Source organism: Bison bison, unplaced genomic scaffold (genome assembly GCF_000754665.1).
Source record: "Bison bison bison isolate TAMUID 2011002044 unplaced genomic scaffold, Bison_UMD1.0 scf7180017864235, whole genome shotgun sequence".
Taxonomy (NCBI): domain Eukaryota; kingdom Metazoa; phylum Chordata; class Mammalia; order Artiodactyla; family Bovidae; genus Bison; species Bison bison.
Window position 1 is genome coordinate 6912495 of NW_011494807.1, and position 14025 is coordinate 6926519.

The 14025-nt window shown below is 42.2% G+C and overlaps 1 protein-coding gene across 1 annotated transcript in view; it reads left to right on the forward strand.

Annotated features, from left to right (window-relative positions):
* The window catches only part of LMNB1 (lamin B1), a 56570-nt gene that overhangs the window by 3037 nt on the left and 39508 nt on the right, over window positions 1-14025 (forward strand). Inside the window, exon 3 of the mRNA XM_010846347.1 lies at window positions 8-343. Coding sequence (XP_010844649.1) covers window positions 8-343 — 336 coding nt within the window. The remainder of the gene's footprint in view (window positions 1-7; window positions 344-14025) is intronic.

Sequence of the window (14025 nt, forward strand, 5' to 3'; positions counted from 1 at the left end):
GCGACAGCCGCGTGGGGCTCAGTCGCGCCGGCGGCCCCGCCACGCCGCTGAGCCCCACGCGGCTGTCGCGACTCCAAGAGAAGGAAGAGCTGCGCGAGCTCAACGATCGGCTGGCCGTGTACATCGACAAGGTGCGCAGTCTGGAGACGGAGAACAGCGCGCTGCAGCTGCAGGTGACGGAGCGTGAGGAGGTGCGCGGCCGCGAGCTTACCGGCCTCAAGGCGCTCTACGAGACCGAGCTGGCCGACGCGCGACGCGCGCTCGACGACACGGCCCGCGAGCGCGCGAAGCTGCAGATCGAGCTGGGCAAGTTTAAGGCCGAGCACGACCAGCTGCTCCTCAAGTGAGTGCTCTCCTGGCGGCCGCTGTACCTCACACACGGACCGGGGGGTGCAGCTCGGGCGGGAGGCGAGGGCCGGCGTGCCCACGCCCTTCGGAACGGGCAGGGTCTCGGTCTCCAAGAAGAAAGAATCTAGTGTTTTTCATTCTGGGCAAAAGCGCAGAGCCCTCAAGCAGTAGTGATAGTGGGACGGGGATGCACATTTCCCGATCTTGGATTCCTAGTAGGACCCGGCGAAGTGCGTGCGTGGGCCCGCCAACGACGAGCGCCCGGCTTGGGGATTTGGACCGTAAGATCCAGAAGGCTTTTCCGCCCCGGGACTCGGCGGGCGCCAGGTGCGGGGAGGTGGCGTCAGGGCGCGCGCTTCAATGCGCGCCCCGGTTTCCGGCCAGGCCGGAGACAAAGCGTCTGGTGGGTTTGCGGTGCAGGAATGGCTGTCTGGGGAGATCCCGCTGCCCGCTTGGAGAATGAATGAGCTCTGCGCGGGCCGAGAGAGAGGAAGGGGAGGGACCTGCCTCCGGCGTCCCGGTCTCCCGGGGGTGGGACCCGCTTTGGCGCGCTTAGTCTTGGCCCTGTGACATTTTGCGCTCGTTCTGCGCCTGCCTTGCGCACGGAGGGAGGGGAGGAGTCTGAACCGCGCGCCACTGTCTGCTCCTGGCAAGTTGGGTTTTTCAAGCTGGTTAGCTTTGGGGAAAGGTGTCCTTTCTGTGGAGACAGAAGCGGGTCCTTGGATGCTTTGCACAGGACTTCGCAAACTGGGTTCTTGTCTGTGTGGCTACTGCTCTCCGATCGCCGGACCACCTACTCGCCCCCCCGGCAACAGTCCTCTCGCCTAACTTTTGCATCGCCAAGCAATAGTCACTTTGATTTTTCGAATGTAAGATAGACCTAGCACAGTCCCCTCAACTGTCGTGTTGACAGGCCAGAGCAGGTGAAAGGGGTGTTGTATAAATGTGGAGAGTTGTGGTGAGGGAGTTTGTAGTTGTTGCTGTTTAATCGCTAACTCGTGTCGGACTCTTCTGCGAGCCGGTGGACTGTAGCCCGTCGGGCTCCTCTGTCCATGGGATTTCCCAGGGGCAAGAATACTGGAGTGGGTTGCTGTTTCTTTCTCCAGGGGGTCTTCTCAATCCAGGGATCGAACGAAGGAAAGCTTGTAATTCTCGTAAGAGAGTGTGAATTATCAGTCCAGGGCACAGAGATAAACTTTGCCGATCCTACCTTGCCTTTGTGAGGCAAAAAATAATGGCATAATTATCACCAGTAGGCAGTTAGTGTTGATGTCACGCTTTAGAGTATTACTGTTTGCAACCAGAATTCCGTTGGTCTCCATCCCCTCTTGCCAATTGAAATTTCTGGAGATACCTGGTTCTGACTTTTACTTTGTGTTCCCCTGAGTGTCTTTCTGTCTCCATCCATGTAAATATCCCTGTCTGGGTCCCTGTGGTTTTGTATATGTGAATTTCAACTTCCCCTATGTTAGATATTTGAAAAACGGTTCAGAAAGAGTATGTACACTTGGTAAAACTAAAATCCTATATAGATTGGCTTATAGTGATAAATGATGTCTCCTGACTCTTTTCAGGAGACAAATCACATTTAGCTCTTTTTGTTTTTATTTCTTTGAATATTTAGTTCCACAAAATAAAAATAATAAGCTGGTACTTCCTGGGCAGTCCAGGGGTTAAGATCCTGCTGAATATGGCAGAATGCATGGGGCACACATGGGTTCCATCCTCGGTGGGAGATGGTCTGGTAACTATTATCCCCGCTTGCCTCTCGGCCAAAAAAAAAAAACAAAAAAACTTGTATTTCTGTTTCCTGGATTTTTCATCCTTTGGAGTCAGCTTTTGAAATGGGTCAGTAATCTCACTGCTGCCCCCCTCTTCCTCCAAATTTGTTGTTACTGAATTTCTTATCTTGGATGCTATTGCTTATGTGATTCACCAGTATCATATGTACCACTAAGAAAAAAGAAATTTCAGGGCCAAATATGTAGGACATATCCTGTTGTACCCATCCTGGTTTCAGGGATGTTAACTGTGACACAGATCAAGTATCTGTTATGTGCCAGTCACTGTTTTATGTGGAGGATACAGGGATTAAAAAAAAAAAAGTTACTGCTCTTATGTTAATGTAGGGGAGATACTCAGCAAGTAAGTAAGAATTGTGTTTCATATAATCTGAAACATTTTTGGTGCTTTTATTATCTTTCCAGAAGGCATCCACCTGGAAGGTTTTTTTTACGTAGTAACAAGACTGCCACCTGGCTGACTGTAGTGGTAGAAGGCTCTGCATGGATTGTAAAATGCATGCTGGTTTCAGCAAGATGAGAAAGTGAAGAATATGTGTATTATTAGTAGAATCAATGAAATCAGTGTATGTGATACAATGCTAGGGTAACAGATACTCAGTTCAGTTCAGTTCAGTCGCTCAGTCGTGTCCAACTCTTCGAGACCCCATGAATTGCAGCACGCCAGGCCTCCCTGTCCATCACCAACTCTCAGAGTTCACTCAGACTCACGTCCATCGAGTCGGTGATGCCATCCAGCCATCTCATCCTCTGTCGTCCCCTTCTCCTCCTGCCCCCAATCCCTCCCAGCATCAGAGTCTTTTCCAATGAGTCAACTCTTCGCATGAGGTGGCCAAACAGATACTGCTGCTGCTGCTGCTGCTAAGTCGCTTTAGTTGTGTCCGACTCTGTGCGACCCCATAGACGGCAGCCCACCAGGCTCCCCCGTCCCTGGGATTCTCCAGGCAAGAACACTGGAGTGGGTTGCCATTTCTTTCTCCAATGCATGAAAGTGAAAAGTGAAAGTGAAGTCGCTCAGTCGTGTCTGACTCCTAGCAACCTCATGGACTGCAGCCCACCAGGCCCCTCTGTCCATAGGATTTTCCAAGCAAGGGTACTGGAGTGGGGTGCCATTGCCTTCTCCGCTGAGGACTTGACAACTGAAAACAGTATTTTAGATGTCTACTGGGATTTGGTAGAAAAATTGCTTGATATATATCTATTGTATATTTATATATGTAGAGCCTATGCATATATTTTTTTTGTCAGAGTCAGATATATTTTCTTTTTTAGTAAGTATCAACTCAAAACATGCCACATTTTACTTTGATATTTCAATCCTTTTGTTCTTAAATAAATAGCCTTCCATCTTTCTTGCTGATTAAAGAGAAATTTTCCTTTAGTGTATCTTCAGATGTTTTGAAGATACCTAGTTATGATATCTGGAGAAGGCAATGGCACCCCACTCCAGTACTCTTGCCTGGAAAATCCCATGGATGGAGGAGCCTGGTAGGCTGCAGTCCATGGGGTCCCTAAGAGTCGGACACGACTGAGCGACTTCACTTTCACTTTTCACTTTCATGCATTGGAGAAGGAAATGGCAACCCACTCCAGTGTTCTTGCCTGGAGAATCCCAGGGATGGGGGAGCCTGGTGGGCTGCTGTCTATGGGGTCGCACAGAGTCGGACATGACTGAAGCGACTTAGCAGCAGCAGCAGTTATAATATTTATTATGCGAGGCTACTTCCTTTCCCTGCTCCTAAGACATGGTGTGCAACTAACAGACTAATATACCTGATTTAGATCCAGTTTCCTCCTGTGTCACATATTTTTGGTTCCTTGGTTCCTTCATGCATTTTGCTGGGAGAAGCTTTAAGTTACTTATTCAGAAAAGATGGCAAGAGTTAAACTTTCCAAGTCTTGTACGTCTGAAAATAACTAATTTTTGTCTCATGCGTGATTGATAGTTGGGCTAGGTATAAAATTGCACTTCAGAATTTTTCCTCACAGCTTGGAAGGTATCATACTGACCCATTGTCTTCTAGCCCCCAGTTGTTACTGTCTATCTAATGCCAGTCACAGTATTTTTTTTTTTTTTTGGTAATTGCTTTTGATTTTCTTTTCCTCTCTGAAAGCTTTGGGATTTTCTTTTATCCTGGTTTTCTGGGATTGCATGGTGATAGGTCTTAGATATGTATATCCTCTTATGCATTGTAGTTGTTATGCATCTTTTCTATTTCAAGGCTTGATCTTTATTTAGCTCTGGGACCTTTATTCCATATGTTTTTTGAGTTCTATTTTCTTAGTTCTCTCTTGTTAGAATGTTGAAGTCTTGGGTATCTTGTTTTCTCATAATCATTTTTTTGTTCTGGAGATCACTTTGCTTTTCTCTAGCTCGGTAGTGACATTTTAAAGGCAGAGTCATACTTTTAATTCCAAGAAATCTTTATACAGATATTTCTCTATATTCAACTTGTATCTGTTTAAAGATGTATTATTTTCTTTTATCTGTCTGAGGGTAATATTTAGTTTTCTTTTTAAAATTCTCTTCTGCTCATTGGATTATCTGTTTTTCTTCCCTGGTTACTTGTTCTTTTGTTTCGGTTGGTTTTTTTTTTCCCCCTACTAATTTTTGTCAATTGCTGATCCCTGGTAGTCTACATTTTCAAGTGAAGGACTAGGTAATGCTTTAAAATGAATGTTGGATTGTTTAGGTAGCTCCTTCGTACTTTTCTGAGTGAAAGAGCAAATTAGGACTTCTTTATATATGAATGGAATGTACTCTTGGCCCACTTGTTGGAAAGCCTGCATTTATGTTAAGGTGTGCCCAAGAGGGTGAGGTGCAAAGCTGTTTCATGGGTTAATCATCATTTTAATTCTGCTTCACTTTCTCTTGTAGCCTTTGTGTGCATGATCTGTGATAGGTACATTTATCTACATTTCATCTACTAGAAATTTGTTGAAATGTTTGCTAATGAGCCCTTTTCTGTTCACTTTGATCCTGTGGGTTTATTTGTTGTTAACTGCTTTTTTGGTCAAGAGTATAGTGGGGAGATCAATGCATGGAAGTCTTGGAAATCATTTAATTTTGAGCAATGTAATTGAAGTATAATTTGTAGGATGACAAAGAAGTAATGTTTTATTATCTGGGTCCATTGAACTCTTTTATTTATGAATAATTTTCTCTAACTTATTTGGAGTCAAAGTCTTTGTAATTAGTCTTATCATTTGGGTGTATTTAGGTTAGGAAAACAACTCTCAAGAGAATTATACATTCAAAAATTACTTAGTTCCTTTTTGATTTTTAGCATTCTTTGTTTTAGTCTCACCTCTCCATGTGTGGGTCCCCAACCAGGGATGAACCCATGTGCCCTGCAGTGGAAACATGGAGTCTTGACCACTGGACTGCCAAGGAAGTCCAAAGACAGAAGAATTCTTGGAGATGCTTGTCCTGTTAGAAAGAATTTGACAACAGTTTCTGTGCAGGTGGTCTCTTGCATGGAAACTGATCTCATATCTAAGATACAGCTACTTTGATTCACTCCAAGAATCCCTTGGACTACAAAGAGATCCAACCAGTCCATCTTAAAGGAAATCAGTCCTGAATATTCATTGGAAGGAGTGATTGGCCACCTGATGTGAAGAACTGATTCATTGGAAAAGACCCTGACGCTGGGAAAGATTGAAGGCGGGAGGAGAAGGGAACGACAAGAGGATAAGATGGTTGGATGGCATCACTGACACGATGGACATGAGTTTGAGTAGGCTCCGGGAGTTGGTGATGGACAGGGAAGCCTGGCGTGCTGCAGTCCATGGAGTTGCCAAGAGTCAGACACGACTGAGCTACCAAACTGAACTTAAAGCCTAATTATTTAGTATGTTTCATTGGAAGGTTTTTGGGGAACACTTGGAAAAAATGATGATGCATACCATCAATCAACACTTTAAACAAAAAATAAAAAATGGATTTAATTGAGAATTTCAGTATTAGCTAATTATGCAGAAAAACTAAATATAAGAGATAATAATGTTGAATGATTGTTTAGTAACTAATTACATGGATACATACTTTTTTTTCCTTCAGTGGTATAAGTCCACAGTCTTTCATGTAAAACTCACATGGCCACATGTATTTGGAATTAAAAGCAATTCCAAATGTAAGAAGGTAATAGGCATGTACTGTATATGACACCCCCAGTGGGGTCTGGGGTAGCACTCTGTGAAATAGATATTTCTGCAAGGAAAGATATTAATAGTCACAGTAAGTGGAGAAAAATGTCTAAAAATAGCCTCATATCCATTCAGGTCAAATTTTGTCACCAAATGAATTAATGAAAACGTAAGCGTTAGAGCTCTGGACTTACGTATAGGAAAGGAATGATTTATGTTTTTTAATTGGACTGCTTAGTAACTTCACTTGGCTTATCAGGTTCTAGAAGTTGTACTCTATTCGTCAAACACAAATTTGATTGATGATTCATAGTAGATATTCAAACTTGATGCAAAATTAACTCTATAGTGATTTTCTCTTTTTTCAGAATTATGAATAATTAGGAAAGTGGAAATGCGAGCTCAGTTCAGTTCAGTCGCTCAGTCATATCCGAGTCTTTGCGACCCCATGAATAGCAGCACGCCAGGCCTCCCTGTCCATCACCAACTCCTGGAGTTCACCCAGACTCATGTCCATTGAGTTGGTGATGGCATCTAACCATCTCATCCTCTGTCGTCCCCTTCTCCTGCTTTCGGTCTTTCCCAACATCAGGGTCTTTTCAAATGAGTCAGCTTGTCACATCAGGTGGCCAAAATATTGGAGTTTCAGCTTCAACATCAGTCCTTCCAATGAACACCGAGGACTGATTTCCTTTGGGATGGACTGGTTGGATCTCCTTGCAGTCCAAGGGACTCTAAAGAGTTTTCCAACACCACAGTTCAAAAGCATCAATTCTTCTGCGCTCAGCTTTCTCACTGGAATGTAACTAATACAATGGATGCTGTAGGATTGTTTGAGATGCTGAGCAAGTCAACTTACATTTCTTCATTTAAAAAAAAATTTAAAAGGATATCCCAGGAAACTTAGTTTAGTATATTATAGATATTAGGCTTCAAAGCCAGCGTTTTTTCATATTAATCTTTGAGGTACTGGACGAATGTTTTGTTAAAGTGGAATTTCATATCTTTTCAAAAGTTGGTGCTTTTTAAATATAATTTTGTGAAAAGAATGTCTTTTCTCCAAACAGAATAAAGTTTAATGTTGGTTGTATTTTTTCATGCTGCATATGCATCTGAAAATATGTAGGCTTCCTACTTCCATCCCCAAGCAAATTTTGAGTGGGATAGGTTTCAGGTTGAGGGGATCAAGCCTACATAGTATATTCCTTCAGGAAAATGACATTTTTCTGACTTTTGCTTTGTCAGTACATTAGTAGGGAAACTTCTGTTGGAAAATTTGGATTTGTGTGTCTTCATTAAAAATTGTGTGCAGGTGCTGATGTGCTACTTACAAGTATGATTGGGACACTTGTCAATCATGTGTCTCATGATAGCCTGAGATACAGTAGTACTTCTTACTTTTTGTGATTTGGGACAGGTAACTTCAGTTCTTTGAACCTTCATTTCCTCATCTGGGATGAGATAATTGGGATAAGATGTAAGTAGTCGTTTTCTGAATCTCAGGAAGAATGAAGAAACTCAGACCTTTTTCTAGTATTTCATTTACTTGTCTTATATTAATGGGTGGGTTTTTAGCAGGATTGGCAATTCGAAGAAATTAGGAAGCATACTGAAATGCAATGTAAATCACATAAGCTATTTATTTTTCTCTTACTTTCCTCAGGGGAAAAGGAACTTACTATATATTGGACTTACTGTATATATTCGTTCTGTTGACTTTATACATATTTTGGTCACAGAGAATAAAATTTAGGTGCATAGACTAAACAATCTTGCAGGTTGTTTTAATATTCATATTTTCTAGTTTTCAAATCTAAAATAATAAATGCAAATCTGCTCTAGGGACTTTTCTTTGTATGTAGTATAGTTAACTGAAAAAAAAAAAACTCCAAAAACCTTGATCTCATGTATTACTTGGTCTTCTGTTTATGTCCTGAATTTGCCCTGGTAGAAACAAGTTGCCAGTAACTCCCTAGCCTTAATATGAGAGGTATACAACTTCATGGTAAATATCACTTTAACTTTCAAGGGAAGAATGGGAAGGATTGCTGCCTAGAATTGGTATTAAAGTCTAGGCGACAGGTTCTAAGTAATGAAACCATCATGATGCTTCCTTCCCATGCTTTCAAAGGATGTTTGGTAAAGCAAGATAACTTTTGGAGTTGTTTATTTAAACTAGGAGGATGGACTAGGTATTCTTTTGGTGTACCCAGATTCAAGGAAGTAAACACACGGAATGAAAGATGAAGCTCTATAAAAACGTGCTCCGTGTTTTTCCCCTCCATACGCTCCACATGCTTGTTCTTTTCATTTGTCCAGATGACGTCACCACAGGTATTTTTGAATTAGGTATCTTTAGACTTTTATTGGAGAAGGCAATGGCACCCCACTCCAGTACTCTTGCCTGGAAAATCCCATGGATGGAGGAGCCTGGTGGGCTGCTGTCCATGGGGTCGCTAGGAGTCAGACACAACTGAGCGACTTCACTTTCACTTTTCACTTTCAAGCATTGGAGAAAGAAATGGCAACCCACTCCAGTGTTCTTGCCTGGAGAATCCCAGGGATGGGGGAGCCTGGTGGGCTGCCGTCTATGGGGTCACACAGAGTCGGACATGACTGAAGCGACTTAGCAGCAGCAGCAGCAGACTTTTATATCATCACTGAAGATGTATTTCTTGCATGCACAGTGAGAATGAGCCCTAAGTATCAATTGTGTGACAGGACCCCCTTTAACTGAAGTTGCCAGTTATTTCTGGGGTTCAGGGTTTCCTAATCGGAGTTTTTAACTCTCTACCTCCCCCAGTATATCTTTCTGATAAAACGGTTTGTGCTTTGGCAGTTATTGTTGGGGAATTTATATATATATATGTATATATTTTGCTACACAAAAATTATATGTACTCTATGGAAAATAAATTTTCCTGTTTATATCCATATAATTAACAAAAATGGGTTCATGATAAATATTGATGCGTAACCTTCTTTCATGCTACACTGCTTTGTGAACTTCTTTACATGTCAGTACATGTGCTGTATCATCATTTTAAAGATACATCAACAGCCTTTAGGGTAGGATTAGTTTACTGTGACCAAGGATGTAGGTTTTGCAGTGGCTATATCTACCTAATTTCTGAGAGGTCATAGAGGGCCATGATTTATCTTCTCACTTGCTGACAGTGTAAGATTTTTTTTCCTCCTGGTTAACCTAAAAATGGTTAAATGTTAACTAATTTATTGGTTAAATGTTAACCACTGCATAAAGTAATTATAACTTTGCCAATTTTTGATTCCGCTGACAGTATATGGGTGTACTTTTCTTGTTTCAGAGAATTTATTTTTAGTTCTGGGGGTTTCTTTTAGTTCTTGATCATTTTTATTATTACGGTCATGTTGCAAGCATAAAGGAGTAAAGATTCACATTTGGGTCACAGTCTTAGGTTTTTACTGATGTCTTTGCTGTAGACCTGAATGAAAGTGAGACTATCCCTAGCTAGTATGTTTACTTTGTCCTTTTAAAATAAAATTTACCCTTTACTGCATTTGCATTTATTGCATTTATAGAATTACAGCATTTTTACTGCTAGGAGGAGACTTGGATCATCAGGTTTATCCAGCCCACTTGGTGGGTTCAGAAATTGAGACCTAGAGAGATTAGAATACATGTGCAAGATGCAGGACAAAAAGAGCTAATGTTTATTTTGTGCTTCTTGTGTTTGCCAGATACTGTGCTAGATGCTTTACAAATACTGTCTTTTAAGCCTTACGATAACCTTGTTCAAAGGATGAGGAAACTGGTGAAGTAACTGAGGCAGCTGTTTGAAATACTAAGGCGTATGCTAATACATATCCAGGCTTCCCTGGCGGCTCAGTTGTGAAGAATGTGCCTGCCAATGTAGGAGACACAGGTTGGATCCCTGGGTTGGGAAGATCCCCTGGAGGAGGAAATTGCAACCCACTCTAGTATTCTTGTCTGAGAAATCCCATGGACAGAGGAACTTGGTGGGCCACAGTCCATGGGGTCACAAAACATTCGGACATGACTTAGCGACTGAGCACATAAGCGCGTGCTAATACGATGTAATCAGTGCTGTGATAGCAGTATCCTCATGCTGTGGGGGATGGGGCTGCCAACCACCCAGGGCAGAGTAGGAGCTTGTAAAGCTGCTGCTGAGGAGAATTGGGGGAGGCAGGGAAATCTGAGCTGAATGTTGAGATCTAAGTAGAATTGGGGGAGGCAGGGAAATCTGAGCTGAATGTTGAGATCTAAGTAGAATTGACTTCTAAATGGAAGACTTTAGAAGGGCAAACTCGAGCTGTATAGATGTATATAAAAACGAGGTGAGGGAGGATTTGACTTTAGGTAGTGAAGAGCCTCAAGAATTTCAGGCAGAAGACTGACATGATCAGTCTGCCTTTTGTGTGGAGGAAAAAAAGAGTAGAGGTAGAAATACGAGTATGAGCATGTGGGGTCATGGCTCCTGAACTGAGGTAGGAAGTGGGAAAGGGCAGAGGTGGATTGAAGAGGTACTGAGTGTGCGAGGTTAGGGAAATTGGAGTCTTGGGTGATGGCTTCCATGCATGGGCGCTTGGTGTGATGGAGTTGCTCTTAACAGAGACTGGCAGGAAAGGACCAGATGTGAAGCGTCCTACTCAGAATTAATGAGAAGTTAATGGTGTTAGTCAGTTAGTTGTTGCTAGATTGCTAGGTGGAGATGCCAGCAATTTGGAGGACTTCTCTGGAGCTCTGAGGAGAGACTTGATTGGAGATACGGTTTTTGGAGCCTGATATTGAGGGGTAAAGAGAGAGAAGGACAAAGTCAGACATGGAAAACGTCTACATGTGAGGATGAGGTAGAGGATGGAAAACCTACAGCTAAGATAATAAGTAATAGCAAGAGAATTAGGCCCAGACTTGAGTCATGGAACAAGGAGATTTACAAAGGAATGTTAGTGCAGTGCTGGTTTGATAAGGCCTAAAAAGTATCCATTGACTTTCGTTCATGGGAGCGTATTGTTGACTGAGAAGCATCTAATGCTAGTCAAAGGCCTCTGACCATTATTAAGGAAGAAATGGGAATAAACATATAGGTCACAAAGGCTGCTTGATGTGAAAGGAAGAAGACGTTCTTAGAGGTCGATTTAAAGTAGGTTTTTACTTGATGTTTATGTAGCCAAACATTGGATAGGGTACCAGAACACTTATCCCTCTAAGATTCTGCACTAAAAAATGTGATTGTTTCACTGCCTTTGTCTAAGACACTTTTAAGTAGCTTCCAGGACTGGCTTCTAGAGTAAAGAGTAAACTCCTCAGTATCACCTAGTAGATTGACATATAATTTAGCATCCAAACAGGGATACTTCTTTCTGTGTGTGAAAGAGAGAGCTATTGATAATTATGCTGGGACAACTGGTGCCCATGGAAATTGCCCTAGACAGACTTGGACATAATGGTCATTCTACCTAAATGTTCTGCCCTTCATGAGCTGGCTCCTGAGTGACTCGCTGGCTTCAGCTTATACCATACTTGGCTTTGCTCCCTCCCCTCCAAACATGAAGTTTTTTATTCAGTCCCATCTATGGAAGATGAAGAATTGAGTTTTCTCATTCTGTTCTTCATAATACAAATTTTTCTTCCTCTTTTCCTCCTAATAGTCATGCATTTTATTTTAGTTGAGATTAGCTTTAGGTCAGCTTTTGGTATATAAAGTATTAATGAATGGTGTTCTGCTGCAAATGCTCCTGGAGCACCATTTGCTCGTATGTGGGAAGCCTGGTGGGCTGCCGTCTCTGGGGTCGCACAGAGTCGGACGTGACTGAAGCGACTTAGCAGCAGCAGCAGCAGCCTGGTAAATAGAGAAATGGTATAATTATAATTCGAGGTTGTATTGATTTATATGTGACTTTTCCTAGTAAAGGAGAGTCAGAATATCAAGAGTAGAGTTCAGAGGAAAAGAATGCTCTGACTTCAATTCCATTTTAACAAAGTTAAGGATCTTGCACCCAGGATTCCCTCCCCCAGAGGTACTCTACCTTTGTTTTTATAGCCTTGGTTGTATTCAGTCTATTTCTGTCTCTAATGTCTCAGTTCCTGCAGATCAGCAAGGCCTCTCTGATGTTGTACATCTCTGAGATCTCTTGAGGCAGCTCTGGCCGCACTAAACTGACTGTTTGCATTGCCCAAACCATCTATCTCCTGGGGTACTAATTATGTTACTCCTGGTGCGTTGGTTACATGGCTGTGTAACTTTTGAATGATTGGTTCCAACCTTATTTTCCCCATTCTCTTATTTTTAATGTGCAAGAGTTTTCAGAAACACATACTGTGTTACAGCAGAGAGGCCTATATTCTGTGAACATAATCCTCAACAGAACTCAGTAGTGTTCTATAGTTTTCCTTTCCTGTACCGCTTTTCCTTTTGATTACCTATGAAAATAGTATTTTCCCCACTTACTTGTTGTTGCTGTTCAGTCACTAAGTTATGTCAGACTCTTTGTGAACCCATGAACTGCAGCACACCAGGCTTCTGTGTCCATGCATCACTATCTCCCTGAGTTTGCTCAAACTCATGTCCCTTGAGTCAGTGAAACCATTCAGCCATCTCATCCTCTGTGGCCCCTTCTCTTGCCCTTGATTTTTCATAGTATCAGGGTCTTTTCCAGTGAGTCAGCCTTTTCACATCAGGTGGCCAAAGTATTGGAGCCTCAGCTTCAGCACCAGCCTTTCCAATGAATATTCAGGGTTGATTTCCTTTAGGATTGACTGGTTTGATCTCCTTGCTGTCCAAGGGTCTCTCAGGAGTCTTCTCCAGCACCACAGTTCAAAAGCGTCTGTTCTTTGGCACTCAGCCTTCTTTATGGTCCATCTCTCACTTCCATACATGACTACTGGGAAAACATAGCTTCGACTATATGGACCTTTTTGGGCAAAGTGATGTCTTTGCTTTTTGAAACACTGTCTAGGTTTGACATAGCTATTCTTTCAAGGAATAAACGCCTTTTAATTTCGTGGCTGCAGTCACCGTCTGCAGTGATTTTGGAGCTCAAGAAAATGAAATCTGACACTGTTTCCGCATTTTCCCAATCTATTTGCTTTGAAGTGATAGGACCAGATGCCATGATCTTAGTTTTTTGAATGTTTGAGTTTTAAGCCAGCTTTTTCACTGTCCTCTTTCACCTTCATCAAGAGGCTCTTTAGTTTCTCTTCTCTTTCTGCCATATGGGTGGTGTCATCTGCATATCTGAGGTTGTTGCTATTTATCCCAGCAATCTTGATTCCAGCTTGTGATTCCTCTAGCCTGGCATTTTGCATGATGTACTCTGTATATAAGTTAAATAAGCAGGGTGATAATATACAGCCCTGACGTACTCCTTTCCCAATTTGGAACCAGTCCATTGTTCCATGTCTGGTTCTAACTGTTGCTTCTTGTCCTGCATACCAGTTTCTCAGGAGGCAGGTAAGGTGGTTTGGTATTCTTATATCTTTAAGAATATTCCACAGTTTGTTGTGATCCACACAATCAAAGACTTTAGCATAGTCAATGAAGCAGAAGTAGATTTTTTTTTTTTGGAATTCCCTTGCTTTCCGGCCCCCCCCCCCCAACTTATTTAGTTTTAATTATGAAGAAAGATGATATCAGTTGTTAAGACATCGAGTCAGTAGGAATCAGGAGGCTTTCTATTAGTTTTATCTTATTATAGAAATATAATTTGGCATCTGTGCTTTTTT